General features: G+C 53.5%; 1 protein-coding gene across 1 annotated transcript in view; it reads left to right on the top strand.

Annotated features, from left to right (window-relative positions):
- The window catches only part of LOC146287607 (seizure protein 6-like), a 75,022-nt gene that overhangs the window by 52,148 nt on the left and 5,609 nt on the right, over positions 1 to 17,265 (top strand). The window contains 8 exon segments of the mRNA XM_084698678.1: positions 1,587 to 1,772; positions 2,506 to 2,610; positions 2,613 to 2,673; positions 3,392 to 3,558; positions 3,805 to 3,999; positions 5,155 to 5,293; positions 12,531 to 12,727; positions 13,575 to 13,769. Of these exon segments, the coding sequence (XP_084554804.1) occupies positions 1,587 to 1,772; positions 2,506 to 2,610; positions 2,613 to 2,673; positions 3,392 to 3,558; positions 3,805 to 3,999; positions 5,155 to 5,293; positions 12,531 to 12,727; positions 13,575 to 13,769 (1,245 nt within the window).

Below are 17,265 nucleotides of genomic sequence, written 5' to 3'. Positions count from 1 at the left end.
GCAACACAGCCGTCTAACCACTTGTATAGCGTTAAAGAAACGACATGATTTCCTACGCGGTCGGCCTACCACGCAGATCAAGAGGCCTAATCACCCGATGCGAAGAGAAAAAAACATCAACGTGTATGAAAACCCTCCCTGCTCTCCGTACACACCAGCGCTGGGTCGGTGGGTCTACGGGAGTTGGATTGCTGGGCACGAGCTTCCTCTGCACTCAGCACTAATATCCAAATGTCTTCTGTCAGCCAGGGAGGACTGCTATCAAACTGCCTCTAAAGTGTACTCTTCCCTAATGCCTCATATCGGCGGCAGCAGACTATAAAACTGCCGCGCTTTAAAGTCGATTTTCATATTCAGCCATCAGGAGAGAGGGATTTAAAAGGTGGTGATTATATCGTCTGAATGGGTTTTCAAAATGCTTAACTGTTTATGTATCGACAGTCTAATGCTCCCGCGTTCAATCACTGCGTACCCCGTCAGGCACCGTGGCAACCGCCGACATCAACCCTTCGCTCCGCCCCTGCGCTTGTGGGTGGGGAGACCCTGCGCTGGTTGAAAGCGACAGCGGGCAGGAGGGAGTTGGAGACGGAGAGTGTTGTGTGAAACGTTTCCACCTGCTTGTTGACACAACCCAGCAGCTCATTTCCACCCCCATTGTTCCCCAAATCATATTCATGACTTGACTAAAACACGCAGAGCAGTGGGCGGTCTGCAGTAAAAACCTTCACTCCTGGCTCCAGTGCTGCGGGCCTAGCAATGATTCCGACTGGCTAATATGATAAATGTAGACTTTGTTTTAGAACGAAAAAGCGTTGTGGCGATAGTGAAAGATATCCGGATACTTTGCCTGCGCTAGTGTTGGTGAGCGTGGACTAGGGAGAGCAGAGTGGACCTAGCTCAGACAGGCAGAAAGGTCTGTTTTATAGCCCCCATTACCAACATGGTTAGCTCAATCCATCATCCAGGGGAGCTAATGATTGCTACCATACATCCCGTGTAGCTTCACTAGAAGCAGGGACACGGGGCCGCTTGAAACACATTCATCTTGCTGCTCTGGGTTCGCTGCTCTTTGACAACTTCTACGCAGGCAGTTCCTCTCTGCACAATCGCTTTATGCCGAGAAATCTAATCCTTAAAAGATCTGTAGTTTTCTCGCGGTGTTTGACTTGGTCCTGCACCGTGAAAGACCAGTTCTCGCTTGAACAGGCACAGCACACCAATTCTTCGTAAGCAACAGCAAACTCGCCACAGCCTATAAGCAGATGTACTTTTAAACTGTGATTAAGTGTAACAACTGGAGTTGAATATGTACTGCCCAAGTTGAGAAGTAGAAACCTCAGTGCTTGACCCAGTCACTGCATACTGAACAATGTGGAGGAAATACTGATGTAATTGATTCAGTTAAGTATTTGATTTAGGGTGTCACCACAGTGTAACAACTGATTTAATGTTGAACGGATCATTGAGGATCTCTTACTCTTTAAGTCTTTTGTTTGAAGTAATTCTCTGTTTTGTTTGTTACACTCTCTCACTCTCTCACTCACTCACTCTCTCTCACTCACTCTCTCTCACTCTCTCTCTCCCAGTGTTTGAGCTGAGCTGTCCCTCCCCCAAGGAGCCAGCTAATGGGGATGTATCAGTGAGTCACCTGCATGCGGGGGGTGAGGCGTTCTTCCAGTGTGTGACGGGGTACCAGCTGCAGGGTGCGGCCGTGCTGTCCTGCCGTAACGCCACCAGCCCGTACTGGAGCGGGCGGGAGCCCCGCTGTCTAGGTAAGAGACGCCCTGCTCCTAACCCAAAGACGCTCTCCCCAACCCAGCTCCACCTGGCCTCTCTCAGCCCCTATAAACCCTCTATACAACCTCTACCCTGCCTCCTTACAGCCTCTATCTTGTCCCAACCATTCAAGTGGTTTCAGACTAACGTAAAAGTGCATACTTTAATGTAAAAGTGAATGTGGAGTTCTTTGTGTGCTCTGTGGAGTTCACCTTTGTCGGTCAATGAGTCTCTTTCACGGGCCCTTGCCTTTGTAAGACTATAATAGTGTTTGTTTTCCTTTCATTAAACTTTATTTGTTCTGGGTCCCAAGATGGGTTTCACAGTGAGTCCTCTGACCTGTGTTAGATTGTTGGACTGAGGGAGCCAGTGGTCCATGTCTGTTAGTCTCTGATTACAAACAGCAGAGAATAGCTGTAATGCCTTCCTCCTCTGTGTTCCCCCAACCCTGCTCTCCTCCCCCTGCTCTCCTCCCCCTGCTCTCCTCCCCCTGCTCTCCTCCCCCTGCTCTCCTCCCCCTGCTCTCCTCCCCCTGCTCTCCTCCCCCTGCTCTCCTCCCCCTGCTCTCCTCCCCCTGCTCTCCTCCCCCTGCTCTCCTCCCCCTGCTCTCCTCCCCCTGCTCTCCTCCCCCTGCTCTCCTCCCCCTGCTCTCCTCCCCCTGCTCTCCTTCCCCTGCTCTTCCCCTGCTCTCCTCCTCCTGCTCTCCTCCTCCTGCTCTCCTCCCTCCAGCTTCCTGTGGAGGGATGATCAAGAATGCCACTTTTGGACGCATCGTCTCCCCTGGTTTCCCCGGCAACTACAGCAACAACTTAACGTGTCACTGGGTGCTGGAGGCCCCCCCGACCACAGACTGCATGTGCACTTTGAGAAGGTGGCTCTGGCCGAAGACGACGACAGGTGTGTGTGTCCCTATGTGTTGCTCTGTGTGTGTGTGCGTGCATGGTGTTATAGGTGAGTGTGTGTGGTAGGTCTGTGTGTGTGGGAGCTGTGTTGTGGTGGGGCTTCAAGGTATCTTTTTAATGAGTTGCTAATCTGTTGTCAGCTGGATAAGATGACAGGGTGCACCTTATACCTGACGGTGTCTCAGGTAGGACAGACTTATACCTGCTCTTAGACTCCTAATCCTTACTACTACTCAGGCACTCAGACCTTATGTGATTGGGGGATGGAATTGACACAGCTTTATGTCATTTTAAATCATTACCAGTAACTTCCCTCCATGCTAAGTTATTGAGGGACTACAGGGGCCCTTTTGACTGAGGGAGGAGAGACTTAATGACATTTTTGCGCCGTGGTGACAGTGTTTCAGGGCTGTGGTAACAAACTGTTTAATGAAGCTGCTGGCTGTGGAGTTGGAAACGATATCACAGGGTTATTACACCCAATTATGACATGAATGTGTGTGCATGTTGTGTGTGTGCATGATGTGTGTGCATGATGTGTGTGTGTGTGTGTGTGTGTGTGCGCAGTGAGCCAAGCCGGCTCAGTCAACTACTCCATTTCATTCAAGCAAACTTTATTTATATAGCAAGTCATACAACAACTGTCCCTCCAAGTGCTGAACATGAAAAGTGGAAATCAAATCCACTTTTTGTTGTTCCTGTCTGTGTTTTAGGCTGCTGATTAAGAACGGGAACAACATTGACTCCCCCCCGGTGTACGACTCCTACGAGGTGGAGTACCTCCCCAGCGAGGGCGTGGTCAGCACTGGACGACACCTGTTCCTGGAGTTCACCACTGACGGGACAGTCACCTCCACGGGTGCAGCCGTCAGATACGAGGGTACGTCATGGACCCTCAGGACAGCTCTGGACCAAACTCAATACTAAACCTTTCAAATATTTATAATATTAGAATACTACATTCGATTTCTGGGCGTTGCACTAGCGGAAGCATGTTGCAGCAGCTTTCAGCAATTTACCTGAGCGGATGAATAAAGTATCTGTTAAAGTATCTGTTTCTCTAATCGAATGTGTCTATTGTCGATATGCGTCCTGAATAATAATCAGGTTTGTTTGCATCCTCCAGCGTTCGCTAAAGGGACGTGCTACAGCCCGTTTGTGAAGTACGGTAACTTCAGCAGCAGCGACCCAGGGTTTGGGGTGGGGGCCGTGGTGGAGTTTGCGTGCGACCCGGGCTACACCCTGGAGCAGGGCTCCATCAGCATTGAGTGTGTCGACGTCCAGAACCCCCAGTGGAACGAGACCGAGCCAGCCTGCAGAGGTGGGGCCACATCTCTCTGTATCACCCTAACCCTAACCCAGCCTGCAGAGGTGGGGCCACATCTCTCTGTATCACCCTAACCCTAACCCAGCCTGCAGAGGTGGGGCCACATCTCTCTGTCTCACCCTAACCCTAACCCAGCCTGCAGAGGTGGGGCCACATCTCTCTGTATCACCCTAACCCTAACCCAGCCTGCAGAGGTGGGGCCACATCTCTCTGTATCACCCTAACCCTAACCCAGCCTGCAGAGGTGGGGCCACATCTCTCTGTCTCACCCTAACCCTAACCCAGCCTGCAGAGGTGGGGCCACATCTCTCTGTATCACCCTAACCCTAACCCAGCCTGCAGAGGTGGGGCCACATCTCTCTGTCTCACCCTAACCCTAACCCAGCCTGCAGAGGTGGGGCCACATCTCTCTGTCTCACCCTAACCCTAACCCAGCCTGCAGAGGTGGGGCCACATCTCTCTGTCTCACCCTAACCCTAACCCAGCCTGCAGAGGTGGGGCCAGTTCTGTCATCTCTCATCTCTGTAGGTCCACATCTCTCATCTCTGTAGAGCAGTGGTTCTCAACCCTGGTCCTGGGGACCCACTGCCCTGTATGATTTAGATGTTCACTCTTCAAACACAACTGATTCAAATAGATGGGTTGTCTTCAAGCTCTACAGAAGCCTGCCTCTCTCTGAGTGTCTCTCTCTTTCTGTCTCTCTCTCTCTCTGTCTTTCTCTCTTTCAAATACACTGACCTTGAATCCTTCCATCCTCTACGTCCTTTATCTCTGTCCTTTGTACCTGGCTCCACCACACATCTATTTGAATTAAACTGAAAGAAATTCTTGCGAAGGCAGAAGTGAAAATATTTAATTTCTGCTCCTCAGGGTTAGGGCAACAGTGCTTCCCAGCATTAAATAGCAGCTTTTAAATGGTCAACAGAAGTCTTTCTCAACCACTTCCACTTTCAAAGAGCAGTGATCCTGATGAGTGGTATTCTGCTGAAAAGAAACACTGTCACTCAAAACTTTAACGTTTTAATTTTGAGCACACTATAAAATTAACCACACATCATTATTATCAATAATTATGAATCTGTGGATAAATCTGGCAACAGTTTTTGACATTTGACATACAGTGTATATAAAAGTGTGTGTGTGTCCCAGCTGTGTGCAGCGGGGAGATGACGGACTCTGCCGGGGTGGTGTTGTCTCCTAACTGGCCCGAGGCGTACGACAGGGGCCAGGACTGCATCTGGGGCGTCCACGTGGAGGAGGACAAGAGGATCCTGCTGGACATACAAGTGTGAGTGTCTGCAGGCAGAGCTAACCTAGCTAACCCAGCTAACCCTCAAGCTAACCCAGCTAACCCTCAAGCTAACCCAGCTAACCCTCAATCTAACCTAGCTAACCCTCAAGCTAACCTAGCTAACCCTCAATCTAACCTAGCTAACCCTCAAGCTAACCCAGCTAACCTAGCTAACCCTCAATATAACCCAGCTAACCCTCAAGCTAACCTAGCTAACCCAGCTAACCCTCAAGCTAACCCAGCTAACCCTCAATCTAACCCAGCTAACCCTCAAGCTAACCTAGCTAACCCAGCTAACCCTCAAGCTAACCCAGCTAACCCTCAATCTAACCCAGCTAACCCTCAAGCTAACCCAGCTAACCCAGCTAACCCAGCTAACCCTCAAGCTAACCCAGCTAACCCTCAAGCTAACCCAGCTAACCCTCAAGCTAACCCTCAAGCTAACCCAGCTAACCCTCAAGCTAACCCATACACACACACCTACACACACCTGCACACATACACACACACACGCACACATACACACACACGTCACAAAGCATGTTCAGATGTCACAAAACAGAGCCACTGATAGGGGACAGCATTAGGGTGGCAAAAGAGATGAGATCCCTTGCTCCAGGTACATTGATTATTCAGCAGTGCATCTAGAAGGCCATCCATCCCTGTGTGTCTCAGAGCAGCGCTTCAGATGAACATGCTCTGCTAGTGAGACCACTCTGACACACTTATCCAAACCTCTCAAAAGTCTTCATTCACCAGGCACGCGTGAACACAGACACACACACATGCACACCACACACACGCCACACACACACCATGCACACATCACACACACACCACACACATGCCACACACGCCACACACACACACAAGTGCTTCTAGCTGCACCTGTAATAGTCTCTTGTACCCCTTCATTTGGATCTCTCTCTCTTTCCTTCTTTCTCTCTTTATTTCTCTCCCTTTCCATCTCTTTCTTTTTCTCTCTATCTTGTCTTCTGTATTTGTGCAGCAGTATTGAAGTGCAATGTTGAGAAGATTTTGGTTGAAGTCTTTTAATTTCATGTTTTCAAAAAGCATTTTTGCTTTACTTAAAAAAATATGTATTTGTGCCTTAGGCTTGTACACAGTTCTGTATGTAGTCCTCAGCAGATTAGGAGTCTACTTGGTGGTGGCCTGCTGTTCTGATCCAGGTCATGTTGTGGTGGACAGTGCCTAAAGGGAGTGGGTACTGGAGGTCAGGAGGGCAAGGCAGGACGGGCTGCGACAGGATGGGCTGCAGCAGGACGGGCTGCAGCAGGACGGGCTGCAGTAGGATGGGCTGCAGCAGACCTGCTGTTGGGGCATTTCTCTGATGTAAATAAACGTATTGATGAAGTGGGTGAAGGTTGTTTAGAAAGTTAGACCAGGGATCTCCTGGGCATGACTCCATCGGAGGGAGGGAGGGAGGGAGGGAGGGAGGGAGGGAGGGAGGGAGGGAGGGAGGGAGGGAGGGAGGGAGGGAGGGAGGGAGGGAGGGAGGGAGGGAGGGAGGGAGGGAGGGAGGGAGGGAGGGAGATTTGCTTCTCTAGCAGATGATGAAGCTCTCAGGGTCAGTCCCTCCCAGCGTGCTCCTGCTAGGCAGAGCTAGACTCTTGCCCCAAACTCTGTGATTTGTCAAATGGCATATGGGACATTATCAGTCAGGCACATCAGAGGAGAGGTCCAGATGGAGGGACGATATCAGGACTGAGCCAGCGACAGACACGTCCTACATCACACATCAGGGCTTGTGGGCCGGGTGTTACAACCAAATGCCAAATATTCTATTTGGAGACAGAGCTTATCCACGCTTGATCTAGAGATCAGGGCTGAACCACCTGATACACCTGAGGCCAAACAGGAAATGGAGAGAAACTTGGTTTTGACAGCTTTGATCCAACTTCTGTTTAGTAAAGATTTGTTTAGAATGCTGGGCAGCACAACCTTTGTGGCACAGTCTTTGAGGTTAGCTGTAAGCTTGGTGTGTGTTCAGCTGCTCAGAGCCAGGTCCGGCCTGAGAAGCATCCCCATCTGTCCAGACCTCAGCCTCACCCAGGACTCATCCATCTGCCCAGACCTCAGCCTCACCCAGGACTCATCCATCTGCCCAGACCTCAGCCTCACCCAGGACTCATCCATCTGTCCAGACCTCAGCCTCACCCGTCACTCATCCATCTGTCCAGACCTCAGCCTCACCCAGGACTCATCCATCTGCCCAGACCTCAGCCTCACCCAGGACTCATCCATCTGCCCAGACCTCAGCCTCACCCAGGACTCATCCATCTGCCCAGACCTCAGCCTCACCCAGGACTCATCCATCTGCCCAGACCTCAGCCTCACCCAGGACTCATCCATCTGTCCAGACCTCAGCCTCACCCAGGACTCATCCATCTGCCCAGACCTCAGCCTCACCCAGGACTCATCCATCTGCCCAGACCTCAGCCTCACCCAGGACTCATCCATCTGTCCAGACCTCAGCCTCACCCAGGACTCATCCATCTGCCCAGACCTCAGCCTCACCCAGGACTCATCCATCTGCCCAGACCTCAGCCTCACCCAGGACTCATCCATCTGTCCAGACCTCAGCCTCACCCAGGACTCATCCATCTGGAAGAAGTCTGCCTGTCTTAGTGTATATGAGTGTGTGTATGTTTACATGTGTGTGAGTGCTCTGTGCTAGCTGGTGGGAGAGGGCTCATTAGAAGGGTGGGCACACACTCTTCTTGTTAATGAGAATGCTTTCACTCCTCCGTTATCATTCATCACCGTGCCTGCACTGTGCCTGCACTCGCAATTACTGAGCAACAGTGTACATAATGAGGACTGATTAATTAATTTAGGCCAAACAGGAGGGCTGACTCTGTGCTCATTAAGACAGAGTGTGACTGGGCAGAGGGTTAGGGTTAGTGCAGGGGATGGAGTGTAACTGGGCAGAGGGTTAGGGTTAGTGCAGGTGATGGAGTGTAACTGGGCAGAGGGTTAGGGTTAGTGCAGGTGATGTGCTGCGCACCTGCTTGCGTCGCAGTGCTATGAACAGGGGGAGAGGCGGAGGATGAGGAGCAGGGGGAGGATGAGGAGCAGGGGGAGGAGGAGGAGCAGGATGAGGAGCAGGGGGAGGAGGTTCTGCTGTGACCTCGGCAGTCTAGCTCCACAGAGACCTCTTCTGGAGGCTCCGGGAATTACATGTTGGTAGTGAATGCCGGGTCCATCCACAAGTCCTTAAAAATACATGAAATAAAGGGAATCAGGCCAAAACACTGGCCTTCAAAGACCTGCTCAATTTTCTAATTAAGATTGTAAATGAGCAAGAGGGATGGACCCCTCTCCCCAGGTCCCCAGGTTCCCTCCTTCCCATCCAGACCACCCAAGACGCTCCTGGGCAGAGCGCCAGTATTCAAATCAGAGTCAAGTTTTTCCAGTCCCTCTGAGATGGAGGTGGTAGTAATTACTTTCTATGTAAATTCTTCCCTCCCTCTCACCAAGGTCCTCTCCCCGGCTGTTCCCTCTCAGAGACGGGAGGGGAACATTAGTTGGTGTCTGCTGTCACACACAGTCTGCTGTCACGCAGTCTGCTGTCTGACACAGTATGCTGTCACACAGTCTGCTGTTACACAGTCTGCTGTCACACAGTCTTCTGTCATACAGTCTGCTGTCACACAGTCTGCTGTTACACAGTCTGCTGTCACACAGTCTGCTGTTACACAGTCTGCTGTCACACACAGTCTGCTGTTACACAGTCTGCTGTCACACAGTCTGCTGTCACACACAGTCTGCTGTTACACAGTCTGCTGTCACACAGTCTGCTATCACACAGTCTGCTGTCACACAGTCTGCTGTTACACAGTCTGCTGTCACACACAGTCTGCTGTTACACAGTCTGCTGTCACACAGTCTGCTGTCACACACAGTCTGCTGTCACACAGTCTGCTGTCACACAGTCTGCTGTCACACAGTCTGCTGTCACACACAGTCTGCTGTCACACAGTCTGCTGTCACACAGTCTGCTGTCACACAGTCTGCTGTTACACAGTCTGCTGTCACACAGTCTGCTGTCACACAGTCTGCTGTCACACACAGTCTGCTTTTACACAGTCTGCTGTCACACAGTCTGCTGTCACACACAGTCTGCTGTCACACAGTCTGCTGTCACACACAGTCTGCTGTCACACAGTCTGCTGTCACACACAGTCTGCTTTTACACAGTCTGTGCCCCTGTTCAGCTGGAGGGAGAGACCCGCGTCTGTGGCAGATCCCCCTCATCACCATTTCCAGAGCACTTGTAGAAAAGATGTGTGTGTGTGTGTTTGTGGCAGTATAAATGCCCAGTCTTTCTTTGTGCTGGCTTCAGGTGCTGATCTCAGCACAATGTTAAAACATCCTCACATGACCTCACATCCTCACATGACCACACATCCCTTCTCCCACTCCTGCGTGTGCCAGGGTTACCAGGGTTACCTGAGAGGGTAAGAAGGTTTGTGCCAGTGGTGCCAGCAACAGCAGCCAGGGCTCTGTTCCCAGTACACACACACATACACACAATAGACTCAAGCATCACATCACAAACAGAGGTCCTATAAGTGTTGCTGTCCTGGGGGATATGTGTTGCTGTCCTGGGGGATATGTGTGGACTCGAACCCCAATCAGTCAACGGATCCTTGTCAAGCTGTCATCTCCAACCTGGTAGCTTCATCCCACTGGGGCGATCTGGGGCCTTCGTGTCAGGGTTGTCTGAGAGGATGGAGGTTTAATTTGTTCCTGTGCCACTGACCAGAGGGACTACTTTGTCAGGGTTCACCTCCCCTGCTTCACATCTCTGTCTTTGCCCTGCCTTGTTTGTATTCAGGAAGAGAGCTGGGATGTAGTTAAGCTCAAATCTGTCCACGGGCACACTGGGTTGGCACACTGCACCATTTGTGTCTCTCTCTCTTCCTCTCTCTCTTTTTCTCTCATTTTTCTCCTTCTCTATCTCTCATTTTCTCTCTCTGTCTCTCTTGTTCACCCTCACTTTCCTTCTCTCATCCCCTATTTTTCTCTCTGTTGATGTTGGGCTGTTTACACCCTGTCCTCCTTAGTCAGAGTTGCCAGGGCAGCAGACTGTACTCTGTTCAAGCACACGCATGTCAGCTGGTGTGGAGCAAGGAGAGATGAACAGTTGGTCTTCAGCCTCAAGAGGTTCTTGAAGAGCAGGTAGATATGAGATAGAGAAGTAGAGAGAGGTGGATAAAGGGAGAGACACGTAGAGAGAGCGAGGGAGAAAGTGCGAGAAAATGAGACGGAAAGAGATAGAGAAAAAGAGAAAGAGTGAGAGATAGACTAAAGGAGAGAGAGAATGAGAGAGACAAAAGGAGAGAGGGAAAGAGAGGGGAGCCTGGGCTGTGTGAGCCACACCCTCCTCATCCAACCAGTGTGAGGCTTGAGGGTGATACATTAAACATGTGACTAGCAGACAATCAACCATGGGGATTAATCTGTGTGAAAGGAGGGAGGGGGAGATGGATGTGGGTGTTCAAGCTCCTAATGACCGTTTAAAAGTCAATCCTGCAGGTTTCCATCCTCAGAAGTCGTGTGCACTCGCTCATGTAAATGCAGCATGGACACTGAATATGTGTGGGTCTGGATGCAGGAGACAGCTGAGGTACAAGAGGATGTCTCTCACCCTGGGAGAACTAGGCCCCCTCCTCCTCCCTCCTCTGTGTCCTAACTGCTCTCCAACTCACAGGCTGGCCTGGAGAGCTCCACTCACACCTGCATCCAGGTGCAGGGGGTCGGGCCTGGAGAGCTCCACTCACACCTGCATCCAGGTACAGGGGGTCAGGCCTGGAGAGCTCCACTCACACCTGCATCCAGGTACAGGGGGTCAGGCCTGGAGAGCTCCACTCACACCTGCATCCAGGTACAGGGGGTCAGGCCTGGAGAGATCTCCACTCACACCTGCATCCAGGTCCAGGGGGTCAGGCCTGGAGAGATCTCCACCCTTGAAGCCTAGAACTTTATTCTCTCATTAAGCCCCCTCACCCCCACCTCCTCCTTCATCTCTGAGTAAAGGTCAGGCGTTGCTTTTGCCCCAGGAAAAAAGGGCAATGACTCTTTGTCAAATCTTTGTCTGGAAAGGTTAATGCATTCTGAAGTTAATCTGGGACCAGGGATCTCCTCTGGTCCCAACTACAGTGTACCAGCACCTCATTACCCAATTATTTCCACAACAGGAAAACGTGTTAGACGGAGGAATTGTGAGTTCCTTATCATAACCACACAAAGACATATTCAAGACGGAGGAAAGACGGAGTAGAATCAAATTAATTCTGAATTATTTAGTGTGTGTTTCTCATCATGAAAGGTGCGTGCGGTAGATAAATGAGGAGGTGCTTCAGTCCTGAACAGAGATGGCCAAAGTACACACATCTTTCACTTTAATTTGTTCAACCTTTCAAAACTTTTTTTTTTACAAACTTCTTTAAACTTCAAAAGGTTTTTCCACACGTGAAGTGAAAGGAGAGGAGGAAGGGGGACAGAGAAGCCTACAGCAGAGGACATTAGAGTCCAGTAGAGCAGAGGACATTAGAGTCCAGTAGAGCAGAGGACATTAGAGTCCAGTAGAGCAGAGGACATTAGAGTCCAGTAGAGCAGAGGACATCAGAGTCCAGTAGAGCAGAGGACATTAGAGTCCAGTAGAGCAGAGGACATTTGAGTCCAGTAGAGCAGAGGACATTAGAGTACTGTAGAGTCCTCAGCAATTATGCAAAAAAAAGAATGAAACTTCTTTTGAAAACAAAAAAATCAACCTTTTGAACTTTTTTTTCCAAAACTTTCTTTAAAAATGTTTTTAACCTTTGAAGTTTTGTAAAAAAAAATCACACATAGCAGGACACAAAAAAATAAAATAAAATTATAATCACACATAGCCGGACCCATTTACATTTGCTGTGCGTGATAGCCAGGAAATTTGAAAAGCAGCACAAAAGAAATTATATTAATCATGCCACAGATTAAAACTAAAGTAATGAGCCTCGCTTTAAAATGTAAGAAGGAGAAAGTACAGATATTGTGTAAATAATTTAAGGAGTGAAATTAAAAAAGTTGTAAATAGAAGTAAAATAAATAGTGAAGTAAAGTACTGAGACCGGAGAAATCTACTTAAGTACAGTAACAATGTATTTGTACTTGGTTACTTCCCGCCTGTGAAGGGACTTGTGTGTCTTGTGTCCGTCTCTTGCAGTCTTCATGTGGGCAAGAATGACCTGCTGACCTTCTACGACGGTGACGATCTCACGGCCAACATCCTGGGCCAGTATAGTGGCTCGAGGCCTCGCTTCCGGCTCTACACCTCCATGGCTGATGTCACCATCCAGTTCCAGTCCGACCCTGCCACCAATATCTATGGATACAACAACGGATTTGTCCTCCACTTTTTTGGTAAAAACATAATTTGCACACACGATGATCCTGGCGTGCTCCACTCAACGTGAAATATTGAAATCAACAAAACAGTTCGTTTTTTTAATGATAAATTGTGTCGACGAAAAAACAACTCAGGGAAAGCTGATGGTGGTGGTGGTTTGCCCTTCAGAAGTGAACTGTAGACTCCAAGCAGAGCTGCTGTTCCCAGTGTGAGAGAGATTAATGACATCAAGAGATCTCTTCCTCACAGACAAGCTGGCAGGAGACCAGATGAAAAACAGGGCTTTATCTTTTGTCTGTCTCTCTCTTTCTCACTCTCTTCCTCTTCCTCTAACATCTCTCTCGGCAACAGCACAGGTGCAGTGGATTATAAAACATCGAACACAGAGACACAATTATCTGGTGTGCTTTGTCCCTGTCCCCCATGGTAGTGGAGTGCCATACCCCCGAGTATGTGAGCAGGAGACAGCGTGGAGGAGGGCAGAGGAGGCTGGGCCCTGCCATGCTCCTCTCTCCCTCTGGCACACTGAGAAGCCTGTAATCATTGCAAATTGCTGGCATTCTCTTTAAACACCCAGAGCTAATTCACATGCAGAATGCAGCACAAGATCTCCACTGTTTGTCATGACCACTGTTTCCACCCGTGTGCCACCATCCATCCTCTGCTGGTGAAGATTGCGACATTCTCTCTGTTTTAAAGTGGTGTGTTAGCACAGAAAACACTTCTTCTCCATGACTAACAGCCCCCGTCCACTGCCTCTATCTGGTTCCATCTCCCTCCCTCCATCTCCCTCCCTCCATCTCCCTCCATCTCCCCCTCCCTCCATCTCCCCCTCCCTCCATCTTCCCCTCCCTCCTCCAGAGGTGCCTAGGAACGACACATGCTCAGAGCTTCCTGAGATCACCAGCGGCTGGAAGAGCACCTCCCACCCTGACCTGGTCCACGGCACCGTGGTGACCTACCAGTGTTACCCCGGTTACCAGCTGTCCGGGGCCGAGATCCTCATGTGCCAGTGGGACCTAACCTGGAGTGGAGACGTGCCCAGCTGTGAGAAGGGTGAGCTGGGGGGTCTAAGGGAGTCTGAGGGGGTCTGGGGGAGGGCGCCATGCTGTGAGAAGGGTGAGCTGGGGGGGTCTAAGGGAGTCTGAGGGGGTCTGGGGGAGGGCGCCATGCTGTGAGAAGGGTGAGCTGGGGGGTCTAAGGGAGTCTGAGGGGGTCTGGGGGAGGGCGCCATGCTGTGAGAAGGGTGAGCTGGGGGGTCTAAGGGAGTCTGAGGGGGTCTGGGGGAGGGCGCCATGCTGTGAGAAGGGTGAGCTGGGGGGTCTAAGGGAGTCTGAGGGGGTCTGGGGGAGGGCTCCATGCTGTGAGAAGGGTGAGCTGGGGGGGTCTAAGGGAGTCTGAGGGGGTCTGGGGGAGGGCGCCATGCTGTGAGAAGGGTGAGCTGGGGGGTCTAAGGGAGTCTGAGGGGGTCTGGGGGAGGGCGCCATGCTGTGAGAAGGGTGAGCTGGGGGGGTCTAAGGGAGTCTGAGGGGGTCTGGGGGAGGGCGCCATGCTGTGAGAAGGGTGAGCTGGGGGGTCTAAGGGAGTCTGAGGGGGTCTGGGGGAGGGCGCCATGCTGTGAGAAGGGTGAGCTGGGGGGTCTAAGGGAGTCTGAGGGGGTCTGGGGGAGGGCGCCATGCTGTGAGAAGGGTGAGCTGGGGGGGTCTAAGGGAGTCTGAGGGGGTCTGGGGGAGGGCGCCATGCTGTGAGAAGGGTGAGCTGGGGGGGTCTAAGGGAGTCTGAGGGGGTCTGGGGGAGGGCGCCATGCTGTGAGAAGGGTGAGCTGGGGGGGTCTGGGGGAGTCTGAGGGGGTCTGGGGGAGGGCGCCATGCTGTGAGAAGGGTGAGCTGGGGGGTCTAAGGGAGTCTGAGGGGGTCTGGGGGAGGGCTCCATGCTGTGAGAAGGGTGAGCTGGGGGGTCTAAGGGAGTCTGAGGGGGTCTGGGGGAGGGCTCCATGCTGTGAGAAGGGTGAGCTGGGGGGTCTAAGGGAGTCTGAGGGGGTCTGGGGGAGGGCGCCATGCTGTGAGAAGGGTGAGCTGGGGGGGTCTAAGGGAGTCTGAGGGGGTCTGGGGGAGGGCGCCATGCTGTGAGAAGGGTGTGCTGGGGGGGTCTAAGGGAGTCTGAGGGGGTCTGGGGGAGGGCGCCATGCTGTGAGAAGGGTGAGCTGGGGGGTCTAAGGGAGTCTGAGGGGGTCTGGGGGAGGGCTCCATGCTGTGAGAAGGGTGAGCTGGGGGGTCTAAGGGAGTCTGAGGGGGTCTGGGGGAGGGCGCCATGCTGTGAGAAGGGTGAGCTGGGGGGTCTAAGGGAGTCTGAGGGGGTCTGGGGGAGGGCGCCATGCTGTGAGAAGGGTGAGCTGGGGGGGTCTAAGGGAGTCTGAGGGGGTCTGGGGGAGGGCGCCATGCTGTGAGAAGGGTGAGCTGGGGGGGTCTAAGGGAGTCTGAGGGGGTCTGGGGGAGGGCGCCATGCTGTGAGAAGGGTGAGCTGGGGGGTCTAAGGGAGTCTGAGGGGGTCTGGGGGAGGGCGCCATGCTGTGAGAAGGGTGAGCTGGGGGGGTCTAAGGGAGTCTGAGGGGGTCTGGGGGAGGGCTCCATGCTGTGAGAAGGGTGAGCTGGGGGGGTCTAAGGGAGTCTGAGGGGGTCTGGGGGAGGGCGCCATGCTGTGAGAAGGGTGAGCTGGGGGGGTCTAAGGGAGTCTGAGGGGGTCTGGGGGAGGGCGCCATGCTGTGAGAAGGGTGAGCTGGGGGGGTCTGGGGGAGTCTGAGGGGGTCTGGGGGAGGGCGCCATGCTGTGAGAAGGGTGAGCTGGGGGGTCTAAGGGAGTCTGAGGGGGTCTGGGGGAGGGCTCCATGCTGTGAGAAGGGTGAGCTGGGGGGTCTAAGGGAGTCTGAGGGGGTCTGGGGGAGGGCTCCATGCTGTGAGAAGGGTGAGCTGGGGGGTCTAAGGGAGTCTGAGGGGGTCTGGGGGAGGGCGCCATGCTGTGAGAAGGGTGAGCTGGGGGGGTCTAAGGGAGTCTGAGGGGGTCTGGGGGAGGGCGCCATGCTGTGAGAAGGGTGTGCTGGGGGGGTCTAAGGGAGTCTGAGGGGGTCTGGGGGAGGGCGCCATGCTGTGAGAAGGGTGAGCTGGGGGGTCTAAGGGAGTCTGAGGGGGTCTGGGGGAGGGCTCCATGCTGTGAGAAGGGTGAGCTGGGGGGTCTAAGGGAGTCTGAGGGGGTCTGGGGGAGGGCGCCATGCTGTGAGAAGGGTGAGCTGGGGGGTCTAAGGGAGTCTGAGGGGGTCTGGGGGAGGGCGCCATGCTGTGAGAAGGGTGAGCTGGGGGGGTCTAAGGGAGTCTGAGGGGGTCTGGGGGAGGGCGCCATGCTGTGAGAAGGGTGAGCTGGGGGGGTCTAAGGGAGTCTGAGGGGGTCTGGGGGAGGGCGCCATGCTGTGAGAAGGGTGAGCTGGGGGGTCTAAGGGAGTCTGAGGGGGTCTGGGGGAGGGCGCCATGCTGTGAGAAGGGTGAGCTGGGGGGGTCTAAGGGAGTCTGAGGGGGTCTGGGGGAGGGCTCCATGCTGTGAGAAGGGTGAGCTGGGGGGGTCTAAGGGAGTCTGAGGGGGTCTGGGGGAGGGCGCCATGCTGTGAGAAGGGTGAGCTGGGGGGGTCTAAGGGAGTCTGAGGGGGTCTGGGGGAGGGCGCCATGCTGTGAGAAGGGTGAGCTGGGGGGTCTAAGGGAGTCTGAGGGGGTCTGGGGGAGGGCGCCATGCTGTGAGAAGGGTGAGCTGGGGGGGTCTAAGGGAGTCTGAGGGGGTCTGGGGGAGGGCGCCATGCTGTGAGAAGGGTGAGCTGGGGGGGTCTAAGGGAGTCTGAGGGGGTCTGGGGGAGGGCGCCATGCTGTGAGAAGGGGGAGCTGGGGGGGTCTAAGGGAGTCTGAGGGGGTCTGGGGGAGGGCGCCATGCTGTGAGAAGGGTGAGCTGGGGGGGTCTAAGGGAGTCTGAGGGGGTCTGGGGGAGGGCGCCATGCTGTGAGAAGGGTGAGCTGGGGGGGTCTAAGGGAGTCTGAGGGGGTCTGGGGGAGGGCGCCATGCTGTGAGAAGGGTGAGCTGGGGGGGTCTAAGGGAGTCTGAGGGGGTCTGGGGGAGGGCGCCATGCTGTGAGAAGGGTGAGCTGGGGGGGTCTAAGGGAGTCTGAGGGGGTCTGGGGGAGGGCGCCATGCTGTGAGAAGGGTGAGCTGGGGGGGTCTAAGGGAGTCTGAGGGGGTCTGGGGGAGGGCGCCATGCTGTGAGAAGGGTGAGCTGGGGGGGTCTAAGGGAGTCTGAGGGGGTCTGGGGGAGGGCGCCATGCTGTGAGAAGGGTGAGCTGGGGGGGTCTAAGGGAGTCTGAGGGGGTCTGGGGGAGGGCGCCATGCTGTGAGAAGGGTGAGCTGGGGGGGTCTAAGGGAGTCTGAGGGGGTCTGGGGGAGGGCGCCATGCTGTGAGAAGGGTGAGCTGGGGGGGTCTAAGGGAGTCTGAGGGGGTCTGGGGGAGGGCGCCATGCTGTGAGAA

The sequence above is a fragment of the Hypomesus nipponensis genome, chromosome 5 (assembly GCF_054491055.1).
Source record: "Hypomesus nipponensis isolate SF chromosome 5, ASM5449105v1, whole genome shotgun sequence".
NCBI lineage: Eukaryota > Metazoa > Chordata > Actinopteri > Osmeriformes > Osmeridae > Hypomesus > Hypomesus nipponensis.
The sequence above is the reverse complement of the archived record's forward strand: the minus strand, read 5'-3'. Positions and strand labels throughout refer to the sequence as shown.